This window comes from Diceros bicornis, chromosome 22 (genome assembly GCF_020826845.1).
Source record: "Diceros bicornis minor isolate mBicDic1 chromosome 22, mDicBic1.mat.cur, whole genome shotgun sequence".
Classification (NCBI taxonomy): Eukaryota; Metazoa; Chordata; class Mammalia; order Perissodactyla; family Rhinocerotidae; genus Diceros; species Diceros bicornis.
In genome coordinates this window covers 16,934,020-16,961,864 of record NC_080761.1, presented here as the reverse complement: position 1 = coordinate 16,961,864, position 27,845 = coordinate 16,934,020, and the positions used below count along the sequence as shown (strand labels likewise).

General features: G+C 38.4%; 1 protein-coding gene and 1 long non-coding RNA gene across 7 annotated transcripts in view; one reads left to right on the top strand and one right to left on the bottom strand.

Moving 5' to 3' along the window:
* LOC131419982 (uncharacterized) overlaps window positions 1-20,213 on the bottom strand; it is a 56,855-nt gene extending 36,642 nt beyond the window's left edge. For both annotated transcript variants that reach the window (XR_009223421.1, XR_009223422.1), the window contains exons 1-2: window positions 20,013-20,213; window positions 17,084-17,214 (exon numbers count right to left, since the gene is read on the bottom strand). This is a non-coding gene — a long non-coding RNA (uncharacterized LOC131419982). The remainder of the gene's footprint in view (window positions 1-17,083; window positions 17,215-20,012) is intronic.
* Window positions 20,214-20,640: 427 nt separating this feature from the next.
* The window catches only part of VPS13A (vacuolar protein sorting 13 homolog A), a 249,952-nt gene continuing 242,747 nt past the window's right edge, over window positions 20,641-27,845 (top strand). For 4 of the 5 annotated variants that reach the window (XM_058565615.1, XM_058565616.1, XM_058565617.1 and 1 more), the window contains exon 1: window positions 20,753-20,898. In XM_058565615.1, coding sequence (XP_058421598.1) covers window positions 20,799-20,898 — 100 coding nt within the window. In that variant the 5' untranslated portion in view covers window positions 20,753-20,798. Of the gene's footprint in view, window positions 20,899-27,845 lie in introns of all 5 variants that reach the window. The other variant, XM_058565619.1, reaches the window with a different exon arrangement.

The following is a 27,845-nucleotide window of genomic DNA, read 5'->3' as shown; positions in this document are numbered from 1 at the left end:
CAATGCTCCTTGAAGGAAGAGTGTCTCTCTATTATGATAAATAACTTGACACAATTGATTCTTGGTTAATATTCATTAAAGTAAAGATTAGTCTAGCTCACTGGCTCTCTGGAGGATTTATGGACTTCAATATACCTGCCAGTGTTATGAGGGAAGATTGGACATGTCCAACCTATCCTCAAGGGGATATGTGTTAACCAACACATAAAGAAGTCAATAAAACTTTTTTTCCATGGAAATACTTCACTATTCTCCTCCAGATTATCTTTCCTCACTCTGCCATACAACCCACATTTCATTATCTTGGGTTGAACCTTATGAAATCACTGATAATCAACTATTTTTTACCTAGGAAGTCCAACAGTATCTTATGGCTCAACTTAATAGCACTACGGAAGATAGGAGGTGTGAACCTGTCAATACATCTAACACCTCCAGAAGTACCAACTAATCCTCTGGAGAGCTTTTGGCATCTTCTGACACATAGAACCTTCCCCTTAGAACTAAAAAGTTTCCATATGACTCAGGTTTCCTTGGCATCTTTGTACCAAGGATATCACTTGGGTTTCCTCCTGCATGTAAAATATCAGTAGATTATCAAGATTACAAGGGGGAAAGATGAAAGTTAAATATTCTAAAACAAAGAAAAATGCAGATCATCACTTGGTGGATTTGTTTAATAGACAGGGAACTTGATGATGTCAGAGGACTGTTAACTGTTCCTAGTCTGGTGAACAGAGGTGGGAGAAATACTAATTAATATTGTGATATTAAGACATTGCAAAAAAACTAAAGAATGGGAAAATGTGTGTCTATATGTATGAGTGTGTGTATATTTCAATTTTCTATTTTATAACTTTAGGCAATTATAGTTTGTTTTACAATCAACTTTACTGGACAAGAAAAGGAGGAAGGTAGGAAAAAGAAGGAAAAGAAGAAGCAAGAATCTCTTTTAAAAAAAAAAATTTAATCCTCCATTTGTGTTTAACAGAGCAGAGCAGCTCTAGGCCCCATTGAGAGAAAACTGCCAACAATTCCACTGATCGCCCTGAAGTGACCTAGTTGGTAGTGGCAAAGTCAAGCATGGTAATATCAAGTCCCTGGCTCACTCTTGAACCTCAAAGACACATTCCTGCTGCCAGAAACTACATTCTGCAGATAGTGGCAGGCATGGCAAGGGGCAGGAGACAAGGGTTCAATGCCAGGGACTTTGGCAAACAAGTTGTTGAGGAGAGAACCTGAACCACCCAGGATCCTGCCAGGGGTAGGGAGGCCCGGATGCAAATTAGTGCACCCTCCTAATTTAGCAGAATAGGATTCAAAAGAGACTGTTGTCATTATAACCTACATCCTTTGGGCTGTATCCATACTCCAGGAAGGAGGAAAATGAAGATTCGTGAGTCACATGTGTAAATCTATTAGAGGAATCAGACACCTCCTGTTTGCTTTTGTTTCATTTTGTGGTCTTCTAAATATTTCGAACACTTTGAAAACTAAATCATGACTACAAAGAGTTTATTAAAGAATCTACAGTAAAAATATGATGCTCATCTTTGAAATTGCAGTACGCTATTAAAAAAAAGATAGATTTAGGAAGATGGAAGCATAGCACACTCTCCTGGCTCATGTGTGTATCAAAACAAAACGAATAAGCTCCACTCACTTTCTTCTTAATGTACAAGATTTCTCCTCGCTCTCTCTCTTTCTTGGTAAAGGTTTTTTCTGATTACAAAATAAATACATCCCCATTGAAATAAATTCAATCATTTCAAAAAAACAAAACAGAGGCTCAAAAATTATCCCTAATTCTACCACCTGGAAACAATCACTGTTACAGTCTAGTGTAAATCCTTCCAGATCATTTTTTCGGAAAATGCTTACAGAGTTGAACAAATGTATAAGTACCTAGCACACAGCAAATGTTTAAAAAAAAAGTTAGCTATTATTATGAACACTGTTTTTCTACCAAGGTTTTTAACTTAACAATACATTCTAAATAGATTTCCATTCAAAATGTGTATAATTTGAATGAATGCAATTTACATAATAATTCTCTTATTAATGGATAATAGATGCCATTTCCTACTTTTCTCTATTATAAACTTTGCAGTAAACATCCTTATTCTTACAGATGTGCATATATGCCCATTTTTTTCTAAAAATCTTATAGATGTATGTAAACTTCTATTCCAGCTGTTTGATCTCTGGCTCATCACCAAGCTTTCTGTGCATTAGTTTCTTCATTGGCAAAAGAATTTAATATATATTACATATATTAAAAGTATCATCTGTAAAAGTTGATAATAACATCTGCTTACAAATTTGTTGTAAAGATTAAATACTTAAGTTTCAAAATGCCTACTGCAGTGCCTGGCTCAGAGGTAGAATTCAATAAGTGATATATTCTATTTAGAATAACTTACTAACTGCAGACTACATTGGCCCAAGGTTAAGCACAAATTAAAGGCTTTTGATAGATATTGTCAAACGGCCGTCCAGGAAGATTTTACCAATTTTTACTCACATCACTGGTGTCTGAGGTTGCCCATGCACCATTTCCTTCAGAACTCTGGGTACTATCAATAGTTTTTGAATCTTTGTCTACTTTATAGGTGAAAAGTATTTGTTTGTATTTATTTTTATTTATTTGTATTTATTATGTTATTTGTATTTATTATGTTACCTGGAAACTTGAACATCTTCTCATTTATTTATTGGGCATTTATCTCTCTCCTTTCATGAATTGTTTATTCAAATCACTTGTGCACTTTTCTATTAGAGGGTACTTTTAAATTTATAAGAATATCTCGTATTTTTACATGATGACTTTGAAAATCTTTTCCTCACTTTATCATTTGCCTTTAAACTTCCTTGGGATATTTGGCTTTAGTGTCATGCTTATAAAATCCTCCAACATACCAGGATTATATTATTCACCTACATTTTTGTTTGTATACGTACATAGATATATAATCAATTTTCTCAATTATGATATAGAGCTTCTGAATCTTTATTCCTGAGAGTCCTATGCGGTTTGGTGCATAAAGTTATATAATTGCTCTACCTTCTTTGTAGAGTGTACTTATTATCAATATAAAATATTTTTTTGTCCTATTAATTCTTTTTGACCTGAATTCTAGTTTGTTTTACATTAATATCAGCATCTTGGATTTCTCTTGCTGAATTTTCTTATTTTAACTTTGCTTATCCTTTAAGTGCAATCTTTCTGTGTCTTTTTTCTTTTAGAGGCATACCTTACGATGCTATACAGTCATGTGTCACTTGACGATGGGGATACATTCTGAGAAATTCATCGTCAGGTGACTTTGCCATTGTGTGAACGTCAGAGTGTACTTACACAAACCTACACAGTATAGCCTACTATACAGCTAGGCTATATGGTATAGCCTATTGCTCCTCAGCTATAAACCCGTACAGCATGTTACTGTACTGAATACCGTAGGCAATTGTAACACAAAGGTAACTATTTGTGTATCTAAACATAGAAAATGTACCATAAAAATAGGATATAAAAGATAAAAAATGGTACATCTGCATAGGGCACTTACCATTAATGGAGCTTGCAGGACTGGAAGTTGCTCTGGGTGAGTCAGTGAGTGAGTAGTGAGTGAATGTGAAGGCCTAGGACATCACTGTACACTACTGGAGACTTTACAAACACTGTACACTTAGGCTACACTAAATTTATAAAAGAAATATTTTATTTTATTCAATAATAAATTAACCTTAGCTTACTGTAACTATTTTTACTTTACAAATTTTTAAATTTTTTAAAACTTTTTGACTCTTGAATTAATACTTGGCTTAAAACACAAACACAATGTACAGCTGTACAAAAATATTTCTTCTTGGGGCCAGCCTGGTGCCATAGCGGTTAAGTTCGAGCTCTCCACTGCGGCGGCCCAGGGTTCACAGGTTTGGATCCCAGCACAGACTGACACACTGCTTGTCAAGCCATGCTGTGGCAGTGTCCCATATAAAGTAGAGGAAGATGAGCATGGATGTTAGCCCAGGGCCAAACTTCCTCAGCAAAAAGAGGAAGATCGGAAACAGATGTTAGCTCAGGGCTAATCTTCCTCACAAAAAAAAAAATATATATATATATATATATATATATATACTTTTTCTTTGTATCATTCTATAAGCTTTTTTCTGTTTTTAAATTTTTTTATTTTTTTTTTTTTTACTTTTTAAACTTTTTTTGTTAAAAGCTAAGACTCAAACATACACATTAGTCTAAGCCTACACAGGGTCAGGATCATCAATATCACTGTCTTCCACCTCCACGTCTTGTCCCACTGGAAGGTCTTCAGGGGCAGTAACACAGGGAGCTGTCATCGCCTATGATAACAATGACTTATTCTGGAACACCTCATGAAGGACTGCCTGAGACTCTTCTTGAGGAGGTGTCGCTCTTCAGAAATATGTCCATGGTGGTTTGCTTGGTTTGTTTCTTTTTTTTTTATTGTAGATTTGCTTGTAAGCAGATAATGCACCATGAACGTTCCTCTCTATTAATGAAAACTTTTCGGTGTTGGGATCCACGTTTTCAAACTTTTTAAGGAGCTTGTTGAGGTCTGCAAAAGCTTCTGCTAAACACTTCTGTGTTAATTTTTGAGGAAGTTTTTCTTTTTCTTCTCTTGCAGTTTCCTTTTCTTTTGCTTCTTCTTCAGCTGTGCCTTCCTGTTCCAGTTCCAACAACTCCTCATTAGTCAATTCCTCAGGAACCACCTCTAGTTTCTCCTCAATGTCATCCTCATCCACATCCAAGTTAAAGTTGTTTGCAATCTCAACCACAGCCTTGTTGATTTTTGTAACCTCCTCATCCTTGCCATATCTTTCGAAGTCATGGACGAACCTCTTAAGTCTCTTCTTCCAGATGCTATTCATTCATGCTACTCTTAGTGACATCACCCCAAGCCTAAGAAAGGTTCCTTATGTAGTCATAAATGTTGGAATCCTTCCACAATTTCATCAGTGTCTTCCTGTGGCAGCAATAGCCTCGGCAAAGGTCCTCCTCAGGTAGTAGGCCTTATATGTCTTAGATCCATTGGTTGGATCAAAGAAGTGGCATTTGGAGGGAGAAACACCACTTTGATATTGGGATGAAGATCACCAATAAAAGGAGGGTGTCCAGGAGCATTATCAACAATAAGCAAAATATTGAAAGGTATGTGATTCTCCAAATAGTACTTCTCCATTTTGCTGGCATAGCAATTCAGGAGGGCCTCCTGGAAGAGGAGCTGAGTCATCTATGATTTCTTATGCTCCTGTAGTATACTGGCAGTGTGTGCTTATTGATATGCTTGAAGGCCTTGGGGTTTTCATTGTGCCAGATCACAAAGGGTCTCCATCTGTAGCCTGCAACATTGTCCCCAAGCAAGACTGCTATCCTGTCCTTAAAAGCCTTGAAATCTGACATTGACGTGACCTCCTTATGGATGAAAGTCCTTTCAGGCATCCATTTCCAGAATAGGGATGTTTCATCCATAGTGAATATTGGCTCTGGCAAGTAATTTTCCTCCACAATCAGCTTACCTAAAATTTTCAAAAATTCTTCAGCTGCCTACACTTCAGCACTCACAGACTCACCACTCACTTTCATATTATGTAACGAATAGAGATTCTTAATCATTTAGACCACCCAGAACTAGCAGTAAATTCAACATCACACTTGGGTCCAGCCTTATCTTTCAACATTGCAAACAAACTTTTTGTTTTGGCCATTATCATCATGGTGCTAAGAGGGATACGCTTCTGTGTCTGGTCTTCAATCCAGGTGTTTAGAAGCTTCTCCATGTCTGATGTAGGCCCTTCTTGAATTTTTGTTAGTCTCATTGCCCTCAATAAAGCAGATCCTTTAACAGCTTCTGTCACTTTGTTCTTGTTCTTCAAGATTGTAGCTATAGTGGAATGGGACATGCCTGATGGGCAGGCAATAACCATCACTGATTTTCCATCTTTCTAGTCCTGAATCACTTTTAACTTTATTTCCAGGCCAATCACTTGACGTGGCCTCATACTGACAACATTAGCAGTGGATTTTGTATGATTAGGGGGCATGATGAACAAAATAACATGAGATCAAATCAAGCACAAGATAAAATGATGCAATCAAGAGATGTAGCAAACACAAGATGTATTAGGCTGCTGCCAGCATAGCATGGCATACTGTTTTACAGTAAACTTCTTTTTTTAATAAGTAGAAAGAGTATACTCTAAAATAACAATAAATAGTATAGTAAATACATAAGCCAGTCACATAGTTGTTTATTATCATTATCAAGTATTATGTACTGTACTTATTGTATGTGCTGTACTTTTATATGACTGGAAGCTCAGTAAGTTTGTTTATACCAGCATCACTACAAACGCATGAGTAATGTGTTGCACTATGATGCTACAATGGCTATGATGCCACTAGATGATAAGAATTTTTCAGCTGCATTATATTCTTATGGGACTATGGTCATATATGTGGTCCCTTGTTGACCAAAACGGCATTACGTGGTGCATGACTGTATAGCTATTTTGTTCTTTGACTCAATCAGGGTCTAACAAGAGAGCAATTAACCCATTCACATTTAGTATAATGTCTGATATGTTATTTTCAGTCTTGTTATCTTACTTTATATTTTGGCTTAGTATGCTTTATTGTTTCACTCTTTTTAAAAAATTCTCATTTTCTTTGATATATTGATCATTTGATTTTTTTTCCCTTTTATTTTCCTATGGTGTAATCGATAGATATATCTTTTATTTCTCCTACTAATTTTCCTAATGGATACTTTAAGCTTTTCTGAAATGTATTTGACTCTTTCTGTCTTCACATTCCACAGCTATTACCCCTACAGTAACTAAAAAATTTCATATTCAATGAAGTGTATCTGGCATCAAGAGCGTTGGAACAGAATTTATTTTTTTCTTAGAAGCAATATTGCAAATAGTAGTTTATTGTAATGATAGAAATAATAGCATCTCATGTTTTCATAAAGTTTCCTAGGTGTTAGTCACTCTGCCAAGTGATTTATATATTACATCATTTACTCTTCAATACAACCCTGTGAGATAGGTACTATTATTATCTCCATTTTACAATTGAGGAGACAGAGGAATGAAGAGTTATAATTCTCCATTGATAGATGAATGGATAAAGAAGATGTGATATATATAGAGAGAGAAAATATTACTATATAGAATAATATAAAAGAATATTACTCAGCCATAAAAAAGAATAAAATCTTGCCATTTGCAACAACATGGATGGACCTAGAGAGTATTATGCTAAATGAAATAAGTGAGACAGAGAAAGACAAATACCATATGATTTCACTTAAATGCAGAATCTAAAAAACAAAACAAATGAACAAACTTAACAAAACAGAAACAAACTCATAAATACAGAGAACAAATTAGTGGTTGCCAGAGGGAAGGGGGGATGAGGATGGGTGAAATAGGTGAAGGGGATTAAGAGGTAAAAATTCCAGTTATAGAAGAAATAAGTCACAAGGATGTAATGTACAGCATAAAGAATATGGTCAATAATATTGTAATAACATTGTGCGGTGACAGATGGTAACTAGACTTAGCACGGTGATCATTTCATAATATGTGAAAATATCAAATCACTATGTTGTACACCTGAAACTAATATAATATTATATGTTAATTATAATCCAATTTAAAAAAAGAATTGTAATTCAAACCATATATATCCAGGTACATTATGAGACTAACCCATGCATCTGGCTACTGTTTCGATCATTTCTCTTTTGACACTGTTTTTTGCATGCTTGGTAATTTTTGATTGGATGCTGGACATTGTGAATGTCATCTTGTTGCATTTGGGGTTTTATTGTATTCTTGTAAGGTGTACTGGACAGAGAATCCAGAAATAGACCCAGACAAATATGTGCAAATGCTTTTGACAAAAGTGCAAAAGCAATTCAATGGAGGAAAGACAGACTTTTCAATAAATGGTGTTGGGGCAACTGGACAGCCACTCTGGACAACAGTTTGAGAGTTTCTTAAAAAACTAAACATGAGACTACCATACTACCCACCAAATGCACCCTGGGCATTTATCCCAGAGAAATGAAGATTTATGTTCACACAAAAACCTGGACATGAATGTTTATAGCAACTTTATTCATAATAGCCAAAAATGGGAAACATATCCTTCAATGGAAGCATGGTTAAACAAACCATGATGTATCCATACCATGGAATACTACTCAGAAAATAAGACGAACAAAGTATTGATACATGCAACAATATGAATGAATCTCTAGAGAATTACGCTGAGTGAAAAAAGCCAACCCCAAAGTATTATTCCTTTTATACAACAGTTTTAAAATGACAAAATTCTAGAAATGGAAGACAAATTAGTGGTTGCCAGTATTTAAGAAAAGTGTATAGGAGAGGAAGTAGGTATGGTTATAAAAGGGCAACAAGAACGATCCTTGTGGTGATGGAAATGCTCTGGATCTTGACAGTATCAATATCCTGGCTTGATATTGTACCATAGTTATGCAAGATGTTACCATTGGGGGAAACTGAGGAAAGAGTACATGGGAGTCTTCATATTATTTCTTATAACTGCATATGAACTACAATTACTCAAAATAAAAAGATTTTAAAAACCATTTAAAAATGAACCATCCAGGGCCGGCCCCATGGCTTAACGGTTAAGTGCACGCACTCTGCTGCTGGCGGCCCGGGTTCGGATCCCAGGTGCGCACCAACGCACCGCTTCTCCGGCCATGCTGAGGCCGCGGTCCCACGTACAGCAACTAGAAGGATGTGCAGCTATGACACACAACTATCTACTGGGGCTTTGGGGAAAAAATAAATAAATAAACAAAATTATAAAAATGAACCATCCTTTATGGTAGTTATTCTACCGACAACTGTTAGCTTAGAGAAGTAGTTCTCAACTAGGGGTGATTTTGCTCCTCATGGGATATTAGCAATGTCTTGAGACATTGGGTAGAGGCCAGGGATGATGCTAAACATCGTACAATGCACAGGAAATGCCCTACAACAAAGAATTATTCAGCCCAAAATGTTAATATTAATGTTAGAGTTAGGTTGATAAAACCCTGGCTTAGAGCTAATAATTTTATAACATAAGGCAATATATTTTATTTAACTTGGATTAGGGGGTAATAATTCTTAAAATTAGACATTTAATGGGTATTTTATTACATTGCTAAAAAATAGCTTGGGTGACAGTTTGGTAATACCTCTTTTTAAAAAAAACACTTTAGGCTACAAGCATTGTAGCTATGCTCTTTGATACAGAACTTTGGTATGTTGCTTACCCATTCATCTTCATTTTAAGCTAGCTCAAAATGATGCCTTGGTGAGAAGCTATATCCTGAGCCCACCTATAAGTGGAGGTGGGACGGCTTTCTCACATTTCTTTGTTAGGCTACTCAATGATCATACAAGGAAGCCAGTCATAACTCCACTTCATTAGAGTTGGTTATTATAACATTTTGCTGTGCACTTAAAATAGTTACACTTGAAATACTTGGTAAGATACATAACCTTGAACTAACTACACCTTAATTCTTATCAAAAACTTGATTGAGAGAAAAAATAATTTTTGAGAATTGCCTTTTGGATAGGTAGCCTACCCATTTCTTTCCATGTTATTGAATTTATCCCTAAATAAAGACAGACTATCAGAAAAGTTATTATTTAAACTGTAATTGATGGCCTACCTATCCCCACCCCATTCATTTATTCAACAAATATTTACTTGCCAGGCACAGTGCTGGGTGTGAGGGATGTGGCAATGAACAAAATACATAAGTCTCTGCAGTCGATTTTGCATTCTAGGGGAGGGTGTACAAATTAGTTATTGCTATGTAACAAACCACCCCCAAGTGCAGTGTCTTAAAAAGCAATTTATTATTAGAGTTTCCAGAACACAAACCTGAGAGGCAGCCTAACTAGGCCAGTCGGGGCAACTGGGGCAAGTCTGGTGACTTGGCACTGCCCCACGCTTTGCTCATCCTCTTGTAGCCTGGTCCAGGTGTGGCAATGGCCACGAGGGAGAGAGGAAGCCCAATTGTGCAAGTAATTTTCAAGCTCTGCTTGCGTCACATCTGCTAATACCACACTGGCCTAAGCAAGTCACACAACTGAATGTGGAGTCAAAGGGTAGGCTGAATGCCCCACGCACAATGGGAGAACCCTACAGAGATGGGTAAAATACTGGAGCCAATGTTGAAATTACTACAGAGGGAGACAGAAAACAAATATATATTATGAGAGGTAGTGATAAGTGTTGTAAGAAAAAATAAAGAGAGCAGGGTATAGAAATAATGACATGGAGTGGAGGTACGGGTGGAGAGATGGTGCTGTTTTGGAAAGGATGGTCAAGGAAAGCCTCTTTGATTAGGAGATATTTGAAGAGAGACCTTAATATGAGGAAGGATCATTTAGGGAATTTGAGGAATAGAGGCTAAAAGGAACAAAATAGAAAAATGATGAAATAAGGGAATAAGCAAACGAAAGTGAAAAGAGAACTCAGCTGGAAGCTATGAACTTGTATTCCCATCAGCCCACATGGTTGCATGACTACTTTTACGTATTTATTCAATGCGTTTCCAGGACTGAAAAGACACATGAACTTCATTTCTCACTCACATTGTTCACATGACCTTTAGTCTGTTGACGAAATCAGTATTTCAAGGTGAGGCAGTCACCATATTTGTCTTTTCATATCTAATTACTGATAAATTTTATGCAATTAAGGAAAAAGTCAAATTGTTTGTATTGGGCATACCCACTAAAACATAAATCAGAATTCTATACCTAAATCTTTTGAACCTCCTCAAAGACCAGCTCAAATGCTTGACATAGCCAGTGAGTAGAATTAAATCTTCTTTGTTTAGGAACTGATCCACTAACAATCAATGTTGGGGAAAAACAAAGCCATATTTGCATTCAAAGCATAAAATTACAATCAAGTGTCTTTTTTAGAAAGATATTAACCTGCATATAAAGTAAAATATCCTTAGTATATCATAATTAAAACTTAAGAGCAATACGAAGTCAGTAGTTAAAATACATCATTAAAAATGTCATAAATGAATTATTGATTTTGATTTTCTAATCTAAAACTTAGTTGAAATATGTTTAGGATTTATTTTAGAAAATATATAAGAATTGATTTATAATCATTAGCACTTAAAAAAATTGTTTAAAAATTCATTACTTCAATTTGAAGACCAGCTTGGAAGGATGTTATGTCAAAATTTCCACTAGGTGGTGCTCTTTTAACTTCTTCTAAGGGAAAATTTGAATCAGTAGTTGATGCCTGATTCAGCTAATTTAATGTTAACGAAACCAAATTAGTGCATCTGACTCACCATTTCCTCGAACATAAAAAGCACAGTGTATAATCTAAGAACAGTAAAAATGTGACAACTAATTGATGGAGACTACTTTTATTAGCAGTGGAAAAACACCATGATTACTTTCAAGGAAGAGAGTCTGTGAATATTTTGTGCTCTTTGGGAAATAAGATCTTATAAAATGCGAACGCTGGAAAATTTTAGACATTATCAGATTTTACTTAATAAGTAATTGTTGAATTAAACTAAATATTTTAAATAAAAACACACTACTGATATACATGAGGCTCGAACGTGTCAATAGCCTTTTTTTGTTATTAAAAATCTATCTTGCAACTGTGACACTACATGTGAATGATATCTATATAAAGTACATAAACTATCTCTACATGACATGGAAAATGTTATTTATTAAAATATTGGAGCATATTACAACTTCTCCATCACACCTGTGTACGTAGACAGGGGAGTGAGGGATTTGCTTTCTCATAACCCCACATACACGCGTATGATGTTAGTAAAGGTATATTTTGTCAAGATTTATAGAAGTACTTCAACTTCGAAAACAGTTTTATATGCAGTTTGCTAAATATCTATTTATAGATTGGCATATTTCCAGGCAAGTAGTTGTTAAATAAAGAATGCAGAGACAAACTGGTTAAAGCAGCCAAAAAATAGGATATGTGGAGGTGACTGTTTGGTTTATTTATGGATCTGTTAAGATTCTTACCAGGAATGGTGTTATATTGTGATGATAAAAGCATATACTAGAATAAGAAGGGTTTAAATACCGCAAAAAAACAAAAAATAATGTGGATATTTATTGAGTTAATGAACTCTCATTGACAATGAATCTCTATTTTAATACTGAAGGAGCTGCGTCATTTACGTACTTGGTAAGTGTTGACATGAACTTAATGTTCTAAATAAAAGCATACTACTGGTAAACATAAGGCTCAAATTTGCTAGTAACTCTTTTGTTATTAAAAGCTACTCTTTTTAAATGACTTTGGTTAGACATCTCTTAGTACATGAATCAAAAGACCTTGCAAGTACTCACTAACAGCTAAATTTGGTTGAGTTTTCTCAGTTTTTGTCTTTTTTCACATCTCTACAATTTTAATATTGTTGACCACCCCTTCCTCCTACAAAATCGTCTTGGATTTCTGTGTCATTCCACTCCGAGTACACCGGCTCTTGTTCTAGGCCTCCTCTCGCATGTCCATTTGGCTCTTCCCTAAATAAGACTGTTTCTTCACAGTTCAGTCCTTGAAAGGACCTCTCAAGTGTCTATCTCTTGTCCTGGACTCTCACTGGGACCTCATTCCTTAATTTCTAACTTTTGCTAGACAAATTACACTGTACTGGATATTTTTCTCCAGCTTTCAATTCTCATGGAACCAACCAAAAACTGAATTCCTCATCACGTCCTAAAAAACCAATGCTTTGTTTTCACGTTCCAGTTAACTGTGAATGATACAATCTTGAAATTACTTTATTGACCTCATCCACTACAGTTAATCAGTTTCCAAGGCTCATAAATTCCAACTTTATGACGTCCTCCAACTATGCCTTCATATTTGTTGAAACCACCATGACCTAGTTGAGATCCATAACTACCTCCTACCTAAATCTCAACAATGGCCTCCTGGCTGCTCTCTAACTCTGTACTTTCCCACCCCACTCCATCCTGGTCAATGGCTGCTATCTGTATGTTTTAGTTTACTTGTATTAACAGATAGGTTTGGCAGGGTAGGCAAGGCAGAGTGACAGGAGCTGGCCTTAGACTGCACACTGAGGTGGCCCAGGCTCTGGGGAAGGGTTTCATGGAAACAGCAACACACACAGGGTCACACAGCCTCCAGTTCAGTCAATGGTTCGCAAAGGCAAGAAAGAGAAGAGAAGTAGGAAATGGAGATAGTGGTCAATATTCAACAGTCCAGATAGCCAGAGAGTTCACATCTGGGAGGTCTTTCAAATCTTGTCTAAATCAAGATTGGCTCACGAATGGGGAGGCTGGACTGAACAAACAAGGGGGGGAGTGGTATCAGTGGATTTAGCTGGTTGTGAATCCACCTTTACTCCCCTGCCGTGTGCCACAGAACAATCAAGAACAGACCCCCAGCACTTCATTTGGATAGCCTATCTTTGGCACCTTTCATTTTGATCTACCTCACACTTCATGGCCTGACCTGTTCTTGACTGCCCGAGCCCTTGATCTTTAGACTTGTTATCTATTTATAGACAGGCAGTTGCTGCCAGTCCTGACACTTAATCTGATCTCTGGCCCTGTGCCTGGCTTCCCTCCTCACCGGCAGTTTGCATTTACTCCCTTTGATAATACTGCTTCTCTCTCTCAGCTCTACATCTCTCCTGGCACAGACTCAACTGCAGGTCCTGACTCTGCTCCCCATAGAAAGGGAACTTCGGTGGCCCGGAGTTCACCCGTTTGGATCCTGGGCGCAGACCTACTCACAGCTCATCAAGCCATGCCTAGGTGGCGTCACACATAGCAGAGCTACAACTCTACAACTACGATACACATCTATGTACCGGGGCTTTAGAGAGAAAAAAGAAAAAGAGGAAGATTGGCAACAGATGTTAACTCAGGGCCAATCTTCCTCAAAAAAAAAAAAATGCAACCTCATCTATCAAAAAAAAAAAGAAGAAGGGTAGATTTGGAGCTGATTGGCAATAATTCAATATCTGGCACCTTAGCTATGCCTTTCCTGCCTTCCACAAATAAGTGAGTGTCTACCCTGTTCTAGGCACATAGGATAGAATGATGAGCAAAACAATAATAATAATTTCTCCTCAAGTAGCTTACATTATATTATATACATTATAATGGGGAGAGATAGATGGACAAAAAAATAAATAAGCAAAAAACAGCATGTCAGGTGGTAAGTACTCTGAGGAAAAATAAAGCAGGGAAGGTGCTAGGAGTGCTGAGGGGTGGGAAAGGCAGGTATCAATGTTAACCAGGCTGTTCAGGGAAGGGCTGAGAAAATGACACAGAGCAAGGATGAAGAGAGTGAGTCATGCAAATATCTGAGGAAAGAGCATTCTAGATAAGGGCAGGGTGGACAGGAAGGTCTGTTGTGTAGGGCCTTATCTGCCCTTGCAAGGGCTGTGACTGTTGCCTTGATGACATGGGCAGCAGTAGCAGCTTTGGAAGAGGGAAGTGACATGATCTGACTTATGTTTTTGAAGGATCCTTCTGGGTGCTCTTTTGATTGTGTGTGTTTGTGTGTGTGTGTGTGTGTGTGTGTGTGTGAAGAAGATTAGCCCTGAGCTAACATCTGTTGCCAATCCTCCTCTTTTTGCTGAAGAAGATTGGCTCGGGACTAACATCCATGCCCATCTTCCTCTACTTTATATGTGGGATGCCTGCCATAGCATACCTTGATAAGCGATGTGTAGATCCGAGCCTGGGATCTGAACCTGCGAACCCCAGGCCGCCAAAGGGGAGCCTGCGAACTTAACCACTACACTACTGGACTGGACCCTTGGGTGCTCTTTTGAGATGAGATTGTCCTCCCTGGATTCACCTCAGCTCTGTCAATGGGAACCTAACTCTGGGTCTAGAGTCTTGCCTTCCACATGCATCATTTCTTCCTCTGTGTACCTGCCTCTCACAGCACTGCAGTGAGGGCCCCCAACCAAGGTTCCCATGCCTCTTCTCCTGGGGCTGCAACTTCATTCCACAATAACAGCCTCTGTCTTTTTGTACCCTCTAAATAGTCTCTCCTTCCATCAGTCTTGATATACTAATCTACTTCTCTGGTGGTATGTTCAGCGAGTTAGGGGTGATTTCATATCCAAAATTTGTTCATTCTTTCAACAAGTATGTATTGAAAACCTATTATGTGTTGGGGCCAGCCCGGTGGCCTAGCGGTTAAGTTCCCACACTCCGCTTCGGCAGCCCGGGGTTCGCCAGTTGGGATCCTGGGCACAGAAGTACTCACTGCTCCTCAAGCCACGTTGAGGCAGTGTCCCACATACAGGAACTAGAAGGACCTATAACTAGGATATGCAATTATCTACTGGGGCTTTGGGGAGAAAAAAAAAGAAAAGAAAAAGAGGAAGATTGGCAACAGACGTTACCTCAGGGCCAATCTTCCTCAAAAAAAAAAAAAAAGGAAAAAGAAAACCTATTATGTGTCAAGTGCTCATGTAGGTCCTGGGGATACAATACTGAACTAGAATCATTAGCTCCCTGTTCCAGAAGTGGTGGTAATGGGGAAGGCAGAAAAATTTTAAACCTATAAGGAAGATGATTTCAGAGAGTGATAAATGACATGAAGATCACAAGGTGACTAGGACAGAGTGTGACTGCTGGCTACTTGAGACAGAGAGATCAAGAAAGACCTCTCTGATTAGGTGACATTTGAACAGAAATCTGAATGACAAGCAATCAGCCATGTGAAAATCCTGGATCAGCAAACCCTGATAGACATCAGTATTTAGGACTCCTCTTTAACTGGGAAACATTCAGTCATTTTACATATTTAGAGCTAGAGGAAGGTGCTTGAAGATCCCTTATTGTACATTTCTCTCTCTAGTATTTTACTGGTGACCACAGAGTAATTGATATTTTGATACATTCCGATAAGGCATCACATTCAGCTATTTTTCCTTCTTGAATATTTTACCAAGCACCCTGCACAGGGATATTAATACATCATGTAGAATCTCTGAACTTATAGGCTCATCTCATCCTCAGGGACACCCCCTTTTAGACCCCAGGTTAGCAGAGCTTTTTAAAAAATTATTTCAAAATAATTATAGATTTATAGAAACTTGCAAAACAAATTTACAGGGAGGTCCCATGCACCTTTCACCCAGTTTCTCCCAAGGGTAAACATCTTGCCTAAGTATAGTGCAGTATCATAACCAGGAAATAGAAACATCGGTACCATCCATGGAGCTTATTCAGATTTCTCCAATTTTATATGGATCCATTTGTGTGTGTGTGTGTATACGGTTTCATGCAATTTTATGTAACAACTACCACAATCAAGATACAGAAGTTTCATAAACACAAGGCTCCTTCCTGCTATCCATTTGTAGCCATGTCCATCCCTCTTCTCCATACCTAACCTTTGGCATTTGCTAATCTGTTCTCTACCTCTATAATTTTATTTCAAGAATGTTTTATAAATAAAATCACAGTTTTAACTCAGCATAATTCCCCTGAGATCCATCCAAGTTGTTCCATGTATTGATAGTTCATTCCTTTTTGTTGGTGCATAGTATTCCGTGGTGTGAATGTACTACATACAGTTTAACCATTCAGCTGTTGAAATACAGTTGGGTTGTTTCCAGTTTTTGCCTATTATGAATAAGGCTGCTATGAACATTCAAGTACAAGTTTTTGTGTGAACTCAGGTTTAAATGTAAACCTCTGGGCTAAATGTCCAGGAGTACAATTGCTGGTTCATATGGTAGGTTCACGTTTAGTTTTTCTTTTTAGAAATTGCCAAACTATTTTCCAGAGTGCCTGTACCATCTCACAGTCCTACCACTAATGCATAAATGATCCATTTTCTCTGCATCCTCACCACCATTTGGTGTTATCACTTTTTCTTTTTTATAGCCATTCTGACAGGTATGCGGTGATTATCTCATTTTGGTTTTAACTTTCATTTCTCCAATGGCTGATGATGTGGAACATATTTTCATATACTTACCTGCCATCTGTATATTCTCTTCAGAAAAGGTCTGTTCACGTCTTTTGTCTGGTTTTGAGTTCACATGCATCTCTATATCAATTTTCCACCAGGGTTGTGACCCTGTTCACAAACTTCAGTTAGCTCTAATTCTAGGGAGAAAAATTCATCCATGTGCATATATAGTTTCACCCAAGAGTTAGAAGGGAATATACAATATAATAACATTTCTAATACATCTCCCTTCACTGGTTTAGAGGAACAAATTAAGTTTATATCTTATTTTTTACTGTTCCAAGTGTACAGCTAGTTGAATGTAATGAAACTCAATTTCCTTGTTTCAAAATTTGCAAAGCTGATTTTCTTTAGACTAAAAGTATTTCAATTAGTATGAATAAGAGAAGTTTTGTTATAGTTGGTTTGTAGTAATCTTCTTACTCTATTTAAACAGCTTTCTTGTTTGGGGAAAAGATACATGCTCACTGTAAAAAAAAAAAAATCAAACTTGAAAGAACAGAGAAAATACACATTACCAAATGCCTCATCATCTAGAGGTAATCACTGTTTACATTTGGTGAGTATACGTCTAGATTTCTCTATTTCTATATATATGCTCTGCACATTTAAAACATGTCCACAATTTATATAATTGGTACGATACTATTCTGAACCTCGTTTCTCACGAGCATATATTATTGACTTCCTTCCATATTAGTATAGATCTTCATTATAATTTTTAAAGAGTGCATAGTAAGCCACTGTGTGTGCATATATGTGTATGTGTGTTTCCTTAACCATCTTCCCTATTATTGGGTATTTAGATTGTTTCCAAGTTTTTGCTATTATAAACAATGCTTTAATGAATGTACTGTGGGGAAAGCTTTTTGAATTTTCATAATTATTTTCTTAGAGTAAATCTCTAGAAGTGGTATTGCTGAGTCAAAAGTCATATACACATGTATATATGTGTGTATATATACCTATATGTCAGCTTTTGGATGTTTACAAACCGCCGTTTGGAAAGATTGTGTCCATTTACATTTTCACCTGCACTGCCTGAGTAAGATTCTTGTAAGTTTCTCAACCTTTTGTTTGTGTTTCCCTTCCAACAAATTTCTCTCTCTTATTTTTTTTAACAATGGGAACACAAATCCAAATAACTTTCTTTTTCATCATTTTAAAACGGTTAAATGAGATAGGAGCACAGGGCTTTGTGAAGCTGTGTCAGGAAAAGTCGTCCTGTAAAATGGCTATCTTTTAGACCTGTTCCTCCAGGACACCTTTCATGAACGGGGTCTGCTTCAATGGCTTTGTATCTAGCCATGTAGCCTGCCACCACGATGCTGACCTCACATGGGGAATGATAAGGACAAGCAACACACAAGACATTTACTTGTGGACAGAGGAATTAAGATTAGGAGAAAAAAATGTCCAAGATTACTACCAGTATGCCAAAACTTCAAAGATGGAAAGCTGTGGCACGTAAACTAAGGATAAGACAGCAAGTCCTACTTGTACAGTTAGAGATTTATTGTACAATTGGATGATATTGCAGTTTGGGGTCACTCGAATTTGTTTTTTCATTTGATCAAACAACGAAGTACAGCATTTTAATTATGATCTGGAGAAAAAACGCCTTACACTGACTTATTCCCCAATCTGAAACTTGAACATTCTTTTTGGTAGTCTTTGGGCTTATTTTTCAAGGCCCAACAGATATTTAGTTTAATGGCTTAACAGTGTACCTATCTTTTACATGATGACATTAACATACTTTTGCTTATAAACTTCCTCAGATGGATTAAGCAATACAAGGACTGAAGGCAAAATTGTATCTTTTAGTAATTAGGAAATATGGATTCATGAGACACCACCTAAAGCTAAATAAGAATTGTTACAATATGCATCATCTTATATATTTCTAACAATTTCTCAGCAGAATTTTTTTTCATTGCTCTTTTTAGCAATTAAATGCTTATACTTGTAAATTTTCAGCAGCACATTTCCTCTTCCCTCAATTCCACAGGATTTGCCTGGATTTTAGAAAACTAGAATGAAATGTTTGCAAGATACTTAAAACATATTCTTGGAGTGAGTTCTGGAAGTTCTTGTATTTAAATTTATGGTGCTAGATATAACAGTGGAATTTTGTAGCTACTGTATACCTGGCTACTTCTTAATAATAGTACAGTAGCAAAATATCACATTAGATAAGGTTCTCCTTTTTCTGGGTATTTTAGCCTCTATTCGTTTCTCTGTACTGGTATTCTGAGGTAGATTTCCAACACCGTCAGGCAAATGCAAGAGGAGCAGGTGGGGTGGTGGAGTGGAGTCAGCAGTGCCAGGTTCCAGCTCTGTTTCTGCGGAGCACTAGTGGTGCGACCTTGGATAAATCCCTAACATCTCAGCTTCATTATCTTTAAGACCAAGAGATTGAACTGACGACCCAATAAAGGAACTTCAAATATGAAATTATATAAAAATAACTTACAAACTCATGTAAAATAAGACTTTACTGTTTCGCCAGGCATTCTACTTACAAAGGCAAATCGTAAAAAATTTGGGTGACTATGCACAAAAAGTACTAAAATGAGACAGGAATTAACAGAAAGTCATCAGAGACATCATTCATTTGCCATACAAAAAGTTCAAAGAACACCCTTACATCTTAAATCCTTAAATTATAGTTCTCCGAACTTCACACCCAACTTCTCTGTGATCTCAGGCCTTTGGCCCTAGCTCTACATAAGACCAAACGTGGGTGGGAGAAGGGCTGAAGGCTCTGATTTGTATCTATTTTAGGGCAGTCTTTCCGAGAAGGCTGCAGGGTTGAGAGTCTAGGTCTGGCAGTATTTCTTGGAGGGCGCTCAGCAGTTTCCTAACCGGCTGACTCGCTAACTCCGAATCTGAAGGGCTCTCTATAGAATGCAAGGCGGCTCCGTGTAAATACCTTGACCAAAAAAGAGTGCCATCCCAGATGCAGGGAACGGGGCGTGGAACTGCAGCCCGGAGTTGACTCTTCACTCCTCCTCCCCGCCAGGAGCAACCGGGGAAATCGAGTCACCACGGCGCGTCCTCGCCCTGCGCACGGAGGCCCGAGCAGAGCGGTTACAGGCGGCCGCCCCAGGAGCCCTGCCCCTCAGCTTTTAATAATGGGGGAGTGCTCCCTGGGACGCCCCTGGGACCTAACATAGAAGGGACGGGAATCCGCCCACGCCTCATGAAAGGCGAGACCCCCCCCCCCCCGCCCGCGTGAGGGGCTCGTCTCCTCGGCTGGGGAAGGGGCGTTCCCGGCTGGGCATAACCGCCGCGCCCCGCCCCCGGCGCCGGTCGGAACCCTGGTCTGCTGGTGGGGGCAGGGTCGGAAAAACTCTGGCGTCTCCGGACAATTGTCCCGTTGCCGGGCAATAGGCAAGGTGGGGCCGACAGAAAAAACGAGCCGCACGCCGCCCTCAGCGGGCACGCGTCCCGGAGGCGGCCGCGCAGCCGCGCTCGAGCCCCGTCGGCGGCGCGCTCCGCCCCCACTCTGCATCCCGCGCTGCGCACGCGTCGCGCGAGCCGCCGCCTCCGCCCCTTGCTGGGCTCGCGGCTGTTCTGCGCTTCCGGCGCCGGTGGCGCCACGGTCGGAGCTGTCCAGGAGCCGGTGACCGAGCCGTCTCGAAGGAGGGGCGCGGGAGGGCAGGCAGGGGAAGAAGGAGCGCGGGGGGCGGCCGGTGTGCCGCCGCGGCTGAGGAAAATGGTGTTCGAGTCGGTGGTCGTGGACGTGTTGAACCGGTTTTTGGGGGACTATGTGGTGAACCTCGACACGTCCCAGCTCACTCTGGGCATCTGGGGAGGTAACGCGCCCGCCGCCGCCCGGCACCCTCGCCTCCCTCCCAGCCCCTTGTTGCCGGAGCCGGGGCCTCGGGCCTGTCGCTCGCCCGGCGCCACCACCTGCCGCCGCCTTCCTCGGGTCAAATTACGTAGAGCCGGGCGGCAGTTCCTGGGCCCACGGCCGCGAGTTATTTTTTGACAGGTGGGGGTGGGGTCGTGGATGCGGGATGGAAAGGCCTCCCCTCTACGAGCCGAGCGGCTGGGGGGACCCGCGGTGGACCCCAAGAGGCAGGAGTTCGCATTCGGCCGAGGCCACATGTCTGCCGCTCGCCCCGAGCGGTCCCGTTCAGCTGTGCTGGGCGTGGGGCGGCGACGAGGCGCACCTGGTCTCGGCCTCATCCCGTCATTTCCGCCGTTGGGTTATGGCGGGGGCCCGGGAGAGCCCACGGCGTGTCCATCGCACGCTGCCTCACACGTGAAGGCAGGCGCTGGGACCGGAGACGCCCTCTTCTTGCTTCCTTCCCCCGCCCCCGTGGGCGGCGAATCCCTGGTGTTTTCTCGGCTCCCCCTTTCTCGGCTCCCCCTGCCGGCCACACCGCCTGGACGCCGGGTGGCTCGCCTAGTTTCGGCTGATAACAAAAGGCGAAACTTCTGTGCAGAATAATTCAAATATTGTGTGTTTTCAGTTCACAACCTAACCTAGGAATGTCTCACTTTGTAAGGCTCTAAGGTTTGTGGGTCAGAGTGAATTACTGAATTTTTTAAGAAACTAGGTGTGCTGTGCAACATCTCAGCTGCGAAAGTCAGGGATGGACATGCGCTTGCGTTGCTTAGATGGTGAAGGGCCTTACCGTGTGTCCGTTTGCTCTGGTGCTCTACTTTATTTGGAACCTCATTTTTTAGTGCTTCCATCTGTTTTTATATTATACTCTTATTTATTTTAAACACCTTTTAGAAGTTAGATTCTTTTTCTTTATAAAATGAATCTCCCAGGCTAAAGTTAGGGTTAATTTTTTGTGTGAATAGTATATGTGTGTGTGTGTGTGTGTGTATATATATATGTAAAACTTAACTATTCTAGACTATGCACACACTTTCAGCCTTCTGAAATACTTGTCTTGATTTTTCTTGTTTATGAAATACTGTAAATAGGTAATTTAGTCTGATAAAGGAAACTTCTTGTTACTGCTTTGGTAGTACCATGATAGAGAGTGGGACTACAAGAAATAGGGACATAAATGCTAGCTCAGCATCTCTGACTAGTACCAGACTTGCAGATTGTTTAATCTGTGCTGCTGCTCATTTGCAAAGTAAAAATAATAAAACTTGTCTTCACCTACCTCAGAAGGAAGGCTTGAGAACATTTTATGATGTGTTTTGATCCATAGTAGAAGGTTGCTTCTCCGTTCAAGGTGGAGGTTTGTGTAGAGTGTGATTTATCAACAGATTGGTTTATTTAAAATTTACCAACAGTAAAATTTACTCTTGTGATGTATACAGTTCTGTCTTGACAAATGCAAAGAGGCATGTGTCCACTGACACAATCATGATACAGAAAAGTCCATCAGGACCCCCAAATTCCCTATGCTGCGCCTTTGTGGTCCACCCCACCCAAACCCACCCTTCCTCTTGGCAACCGCTGATCTGTTTCCATCCCTACAGATTTGCCTTTTCTAGAGTGCCATATAAATAGAATTATATAGTATGTGGCTTTTGGGGGTCTGGCTTCTTTTACTTAATTTCATTCCTTTCACATCTTATGCAGAATGAATTTGAGAGTCATCCATGTGTTGCGTGCATCAGTATTTCCTTTCTCTATTTTTGAGTAGTACTTCATTGTATAGATGTACTCTAAATGTTTGAGTTGACAGGTTGAAGGACATTTCCGTTTTTGGCTTTCATGAGTAGGGCTGCTATAAACATTATGTGCAAGTTTTTGTGTAAACATAGATTTTTATTTCTCTTGGGTAAATACCTAAGAGTGGGATTGTGAGGTCATATAGTAAGTGAATATACAATTTATGTGAAACTATGGAGCTGCTTTTCACAGTGGCTGTACCATTTTGCGATCTCACCACCGTTGCATGAGTGCTTTGGTGCTCTGCACCATCACTAGCACTTATTATTGTCATTTAAAAAACTTGTTTTAGCCATTCGAATAGGTATATAGTGATAAAGCATTGTGGTTTTAATTTGCGTTTCCTTAGTGGTTAAAGATGTTGAGCATTTCACATTCTTCGTTGCTGTTTGTATATTTCTGTTGCTGAAACATTTGTTCAAATCTTTTGCTCATTTTAGATTGGGTTGTTTCTCTTTTTCTATTGAGATTTCATTCACATACCATTAAATTCACCCTTTTAAAATGTGTAATTCAGTATTTTTTAGGATAGTCACAAAATTGTGCAATTATCACCACTAATTCCAGAACATTTTAAACAGCCTCCAAATAAACCTCATACCGGTTAGCAGTCACTCCAAATTTGCTCCTAATCGTCCCCGCTCCCCCCAGCCCACCTGCCTGCCTGGCTATGGCAACCACTAGTCTACTTTCTATCTTTATGGATTCATAAATTCTGGGCATTTCATTTAAATGGAATCATGCAATTTTAAATGGAATCATGCAATATATATGACCTTTTGTTTTTGGCTTCTTTCACTTAACGTATTCTCAAGGTTCATCCACGTTGTAGCATGTATCAGTATTTCATTCCTTTTTATGACTGAGTAATATTCCATCATATGGATATAGCACATTTTGTTTATCCATTCATCATTTGATGGGCATTTAAGTTATTCCTACTTTTTGGCTTTTATAAGTAATAGTGCTATGAACATGCATGTCCAAGTTTTTTGTGGGCATATGTTTTAAATTCTCTTGGATATATACCTAGGAGTGGAATTGCTGAGTCATATAGTAACTCTGTTTGACTTGTAAGGAACTACCAAACTCTTTTCCAAAGTGTGTGTTTTCTTGTTGTTGAAGGTTGAGAGTCCTTTAAATATTATGTATACAAGTCCTTTGTTAGATATGTGATTTGAAACTATTTTCTCCCAGTCTTTTCCAAGTCTGTCTTTGCAAAGCAAAAGTTTTAAATTTTGATCAAGTCCAGTTCATCACAAATTTTTTATGAGTCATACTTTTGGTATTGTGTCTATGAAATCTTTCCCTAACTTGAAGTCACAAAGATTTCTCCTATGTTTTCTTTTAGAAGTTTTGTAATTTTATGTTTTGATTTCTGATCCATTTGTTATAAGATGTGGTAGAGGTTGGAAGTTGAGGTTCGTTTGTTAGCATGTGGATCCAAATGTCCGGTTGTTTCAGCACCATTTGCTGAAAAGAATATCCTTTCTCCATTTAATTATCTTTGCACTTTTGTAAAAAAAATCAGTAGACTTTATATTGTGTGGGTTTATTTTTGGGTTGTAATCTGTTTCAGTGATTTGTGTGTCCATCTTTTTCATCAGTACCACCCTTGGTAACTGTAGCTTTATGGTAAGTCTCGAAATCAGGTAGTGTGATCCCTCTAACTTTAGTGTTTATCAAATTTTTAAAATAACGTCAGTGTTTCATGTATAGAAGTTGGTTGTATTTTGATAAATGAAGCTTTAATGGCTGGGAATTTAAAAAAAAAATCCTTTGAGAATTTAAAAAGCAGTAATTTTTTATAAATTCTAAATTTATAAAATTTAAAAATCCTCTAAGGATTTTTAAAAAACATTCTTTGAAAATTTCAATAATAGAAACTAGATGCTACATAGGAAAAATGTTAAGATTATGGACTTAATATTTTATGATCTAATGGTAAAAGGGCCTATTAGATTTAAAGGTATGCTTTTGCTAGACTTCTGTGTAATAGTCCAACTAATTTCACTATTAGCATGTGAATAGTATTGATTAGTATTCAGAAGTTATATGGATGTTTCAAACCTAATAATGGGTGGTGCTCTGAAAATTTGTTTCTGAGATGGTTCTTTGGAAATTAGAATCCATTTTTCCTTAGAAACGTTGTATATGAAGAAATAGTTTGCAAAAGCCGATTTAATTATAATGTAGCAGAATAGTGCTACTATACTGGGTCCTATAAAGTAAGTAGACAAAGTACTAGAAGCTCTCTTTTGTGGGAGGGGAAAGAGGAATTGAGCTTTATTTCAAACTCTTTGCAAATTTTGACGTTGGTAAAGTATACTTTTTATTCACTGCTCTTTACAATTCTCCACCCTTCCTATGTATCATCTACTTAGAGAGGTGGTAGTACTTGGTAGACTCATTGGAGAGTCATCTCCCAACTTTACTAAGCAATCTAGCATTCACATTTCTGTCAAGAGCTAGGCTGGATTAAAATCAGCCATAGATGCTTGTTTTAAATACAGATTTTTAAACTGCTTCCCAGAGATTATAATTCATGTATCTGGAGTAGGACACCAAAACCTTTTTTTTTTTAAGGAAATGACATGGGATTGTGATGCATAACTAATAAAAATGCACTTTCAGGGCAAAAGTATTAGAAATTCAGAGACAGGAGCAGTTATAAGGGTGGCTTCTGTGATAGAATTATTATTTGTAACACAGGGAGTACCCGTACTTTATAGCATCTTCTTATATATGGTCTTCCATGTATTATTTTATATATGGTCTTATTATATATGGTCTTCCTTCTTCTCACTCTTTCTCTCTCTTGTTTTCTCCAAAATTACAATACTCAGACAAATTTGCAATTTTTTTTTTTTGTTATGCCTGACATCTCTATGTAACATTGAAGCTCACATTTCTTGTTTTTTAACTAACATGCATATTCTGTTTTTGAAATGTTAACCTCCCAGTTTTCTCTTGACAGTAGTGTCTTATGTTCGTTCGGTTGCCACTTACTGCATACCCTCAGTATACCATTGGCTCTATAGGAAGATGAAAATTCAGTCAGGGCACAGTTCCTGATTTTGAGGAGTCCTTCTTCTGTGATAGGAATATACTGGGGAACCAAACAAATGATTGTTATAGTCTAGTGGTAATTACTAATTCTAATTCCTTAAGTGTTATTTTTACCTTTATGTTCTAAGATACTTTCATAGAACTTTAGAGCTGAAAGGGAACATTTTGTTATGAGAAGTATTCAAACATACATCAATGTTACAGGATTTTGCAGTCATATCTGTATACTCACAATCTAGATTCTACCTTTATATTAACAGCTTTAGTCAGGTGTAATTGACATATAGTAAAGTGAACATACTTAAAGTCTACAGTTTGGTAAATCTTGACATATGTATGCACCTGGGAAACCATCATCATGATCAAGATAATGAACATATCCATCACACCCAGAAGTTTCCTTGCCCCCTTCCCCAGAGGCATCCAATATTGTGATTTTTTTTTTTCCCCTACCATACATACCTCTATTGCTGATTTGCTGAGAGTTTTTTTCAAGAATGTGTGTTGGGTTTTGTAAAATGATTTTTCTGCATCTGTTGATGTGATTGTAGGATTTTTCTTCAGCCTGTTGGTGTAATAGGTTACATTAACTGATTTTTGAATGTTGAACAAGCCTTTCATACCTGGAATAAATCCCACTTGGTCATGATATATAATTATTTTTATACATTGTTGAATTCAACTTGCTGATATTTTGTTGAGGATTTTTTTTTTAAGTCTTGTGTGTGTGTGTGTGTGTGTGTGTCATGATATATAATTATTTTTATACATTGGAATAAATCCCACTTGGTCATGATATATAATTATTTTTATACATTGTTGAATTCAACTTGCTGATATTTTGTTGAGGATTTTTTTTTTAAGTCTTGTGTGTGTGTGTGTGTGTGTGTGTGTGTGAGGAAGACTGGCTCTGAGCTAACGTCCACTGCCAATCCTCCTCTTTTTGCTGAGGAAGATTAGCCCTGAGCTAACATCTGTGCCCATCTTCCTCTATTTTGTATATGGGACGCCACCACAGCATGGGACACCACACACCTGACGAGCGGTGTGTAGGTCCGCACCTGGGATCCAAACCCGCGAACCCCAGGCTGCTGAAGCGGAGTGAGCAAACTTAACCACTGTGCCACCAGGCCGGCCCCCGAGGATTTTTGCATCTATGTTCATGAGAGATACTGGTCTGCAGTTTTTCTTTCCTGTAATATCTTAATCTGGTTTTGATATTAGGGTAATGCTGACCTCATAACATGAGTTAGAAAGTGTTTCCTCTGCCTTTGTTTTCTGGAAGAGATTGTAAGGGATTAGTATCATTTTTCCCTTAAATGCTTGGTAGAACATTAGTGAAACCATCTGGGCATTATGCTTTCAGTTTTGAAAGATTATTAATTATTGATTCAATTTCTTTAATATATATATAGGCCTATTTAGATTATATATTTTTTCTTGTGTGAATTTTGGTAGAATGTATCTTCCAAGGAATTGGTATGTTTCGTCTAAGTTATAACATTTGTGGGTATATTTATAATATTCCTTTATTCTTTTAATATCCATGGAATCAGTAATGATAGCCCTTCCTTTCATTTCTTTCTTGTGTTTTTTTTTTTTTTTTTTTGATCAGGAAGATTGGCCCTGAGCTAACCCACTGCCAGTCCTCCTCTTTTTGCTTGAGGATGATGGTCCCTGAGCTAACATCTGTGCCAGTCTTCCTCTACTTTGTATGTGTGTTGCAGCTACAGCATGTCTTGATGAGTGGTGTGCAAGTCTGCGCCCGGGATCCAAACCTGCAAACCCTAGGCCGCTGAAGCGGAGTGCGTGAACTCAACCACTATACCATCGGACCAGCCCCCCTTTCATTTCTTATATTATTAATTTGTGTCTTTTCTCTTTCTTCTCTCTTTGGTTAACCTGGCTAGAGAGTTATTAATTTTATTGATCTTTTCAAAGAACCAGCTTTTGGTTTCATTCATTTTTTTCTCTATTGATTTTCTGTATTGAATTTCGTTGATTTCTGCTCTAGTTCTTATTATTTTTTTTCTTCTGCTTGCT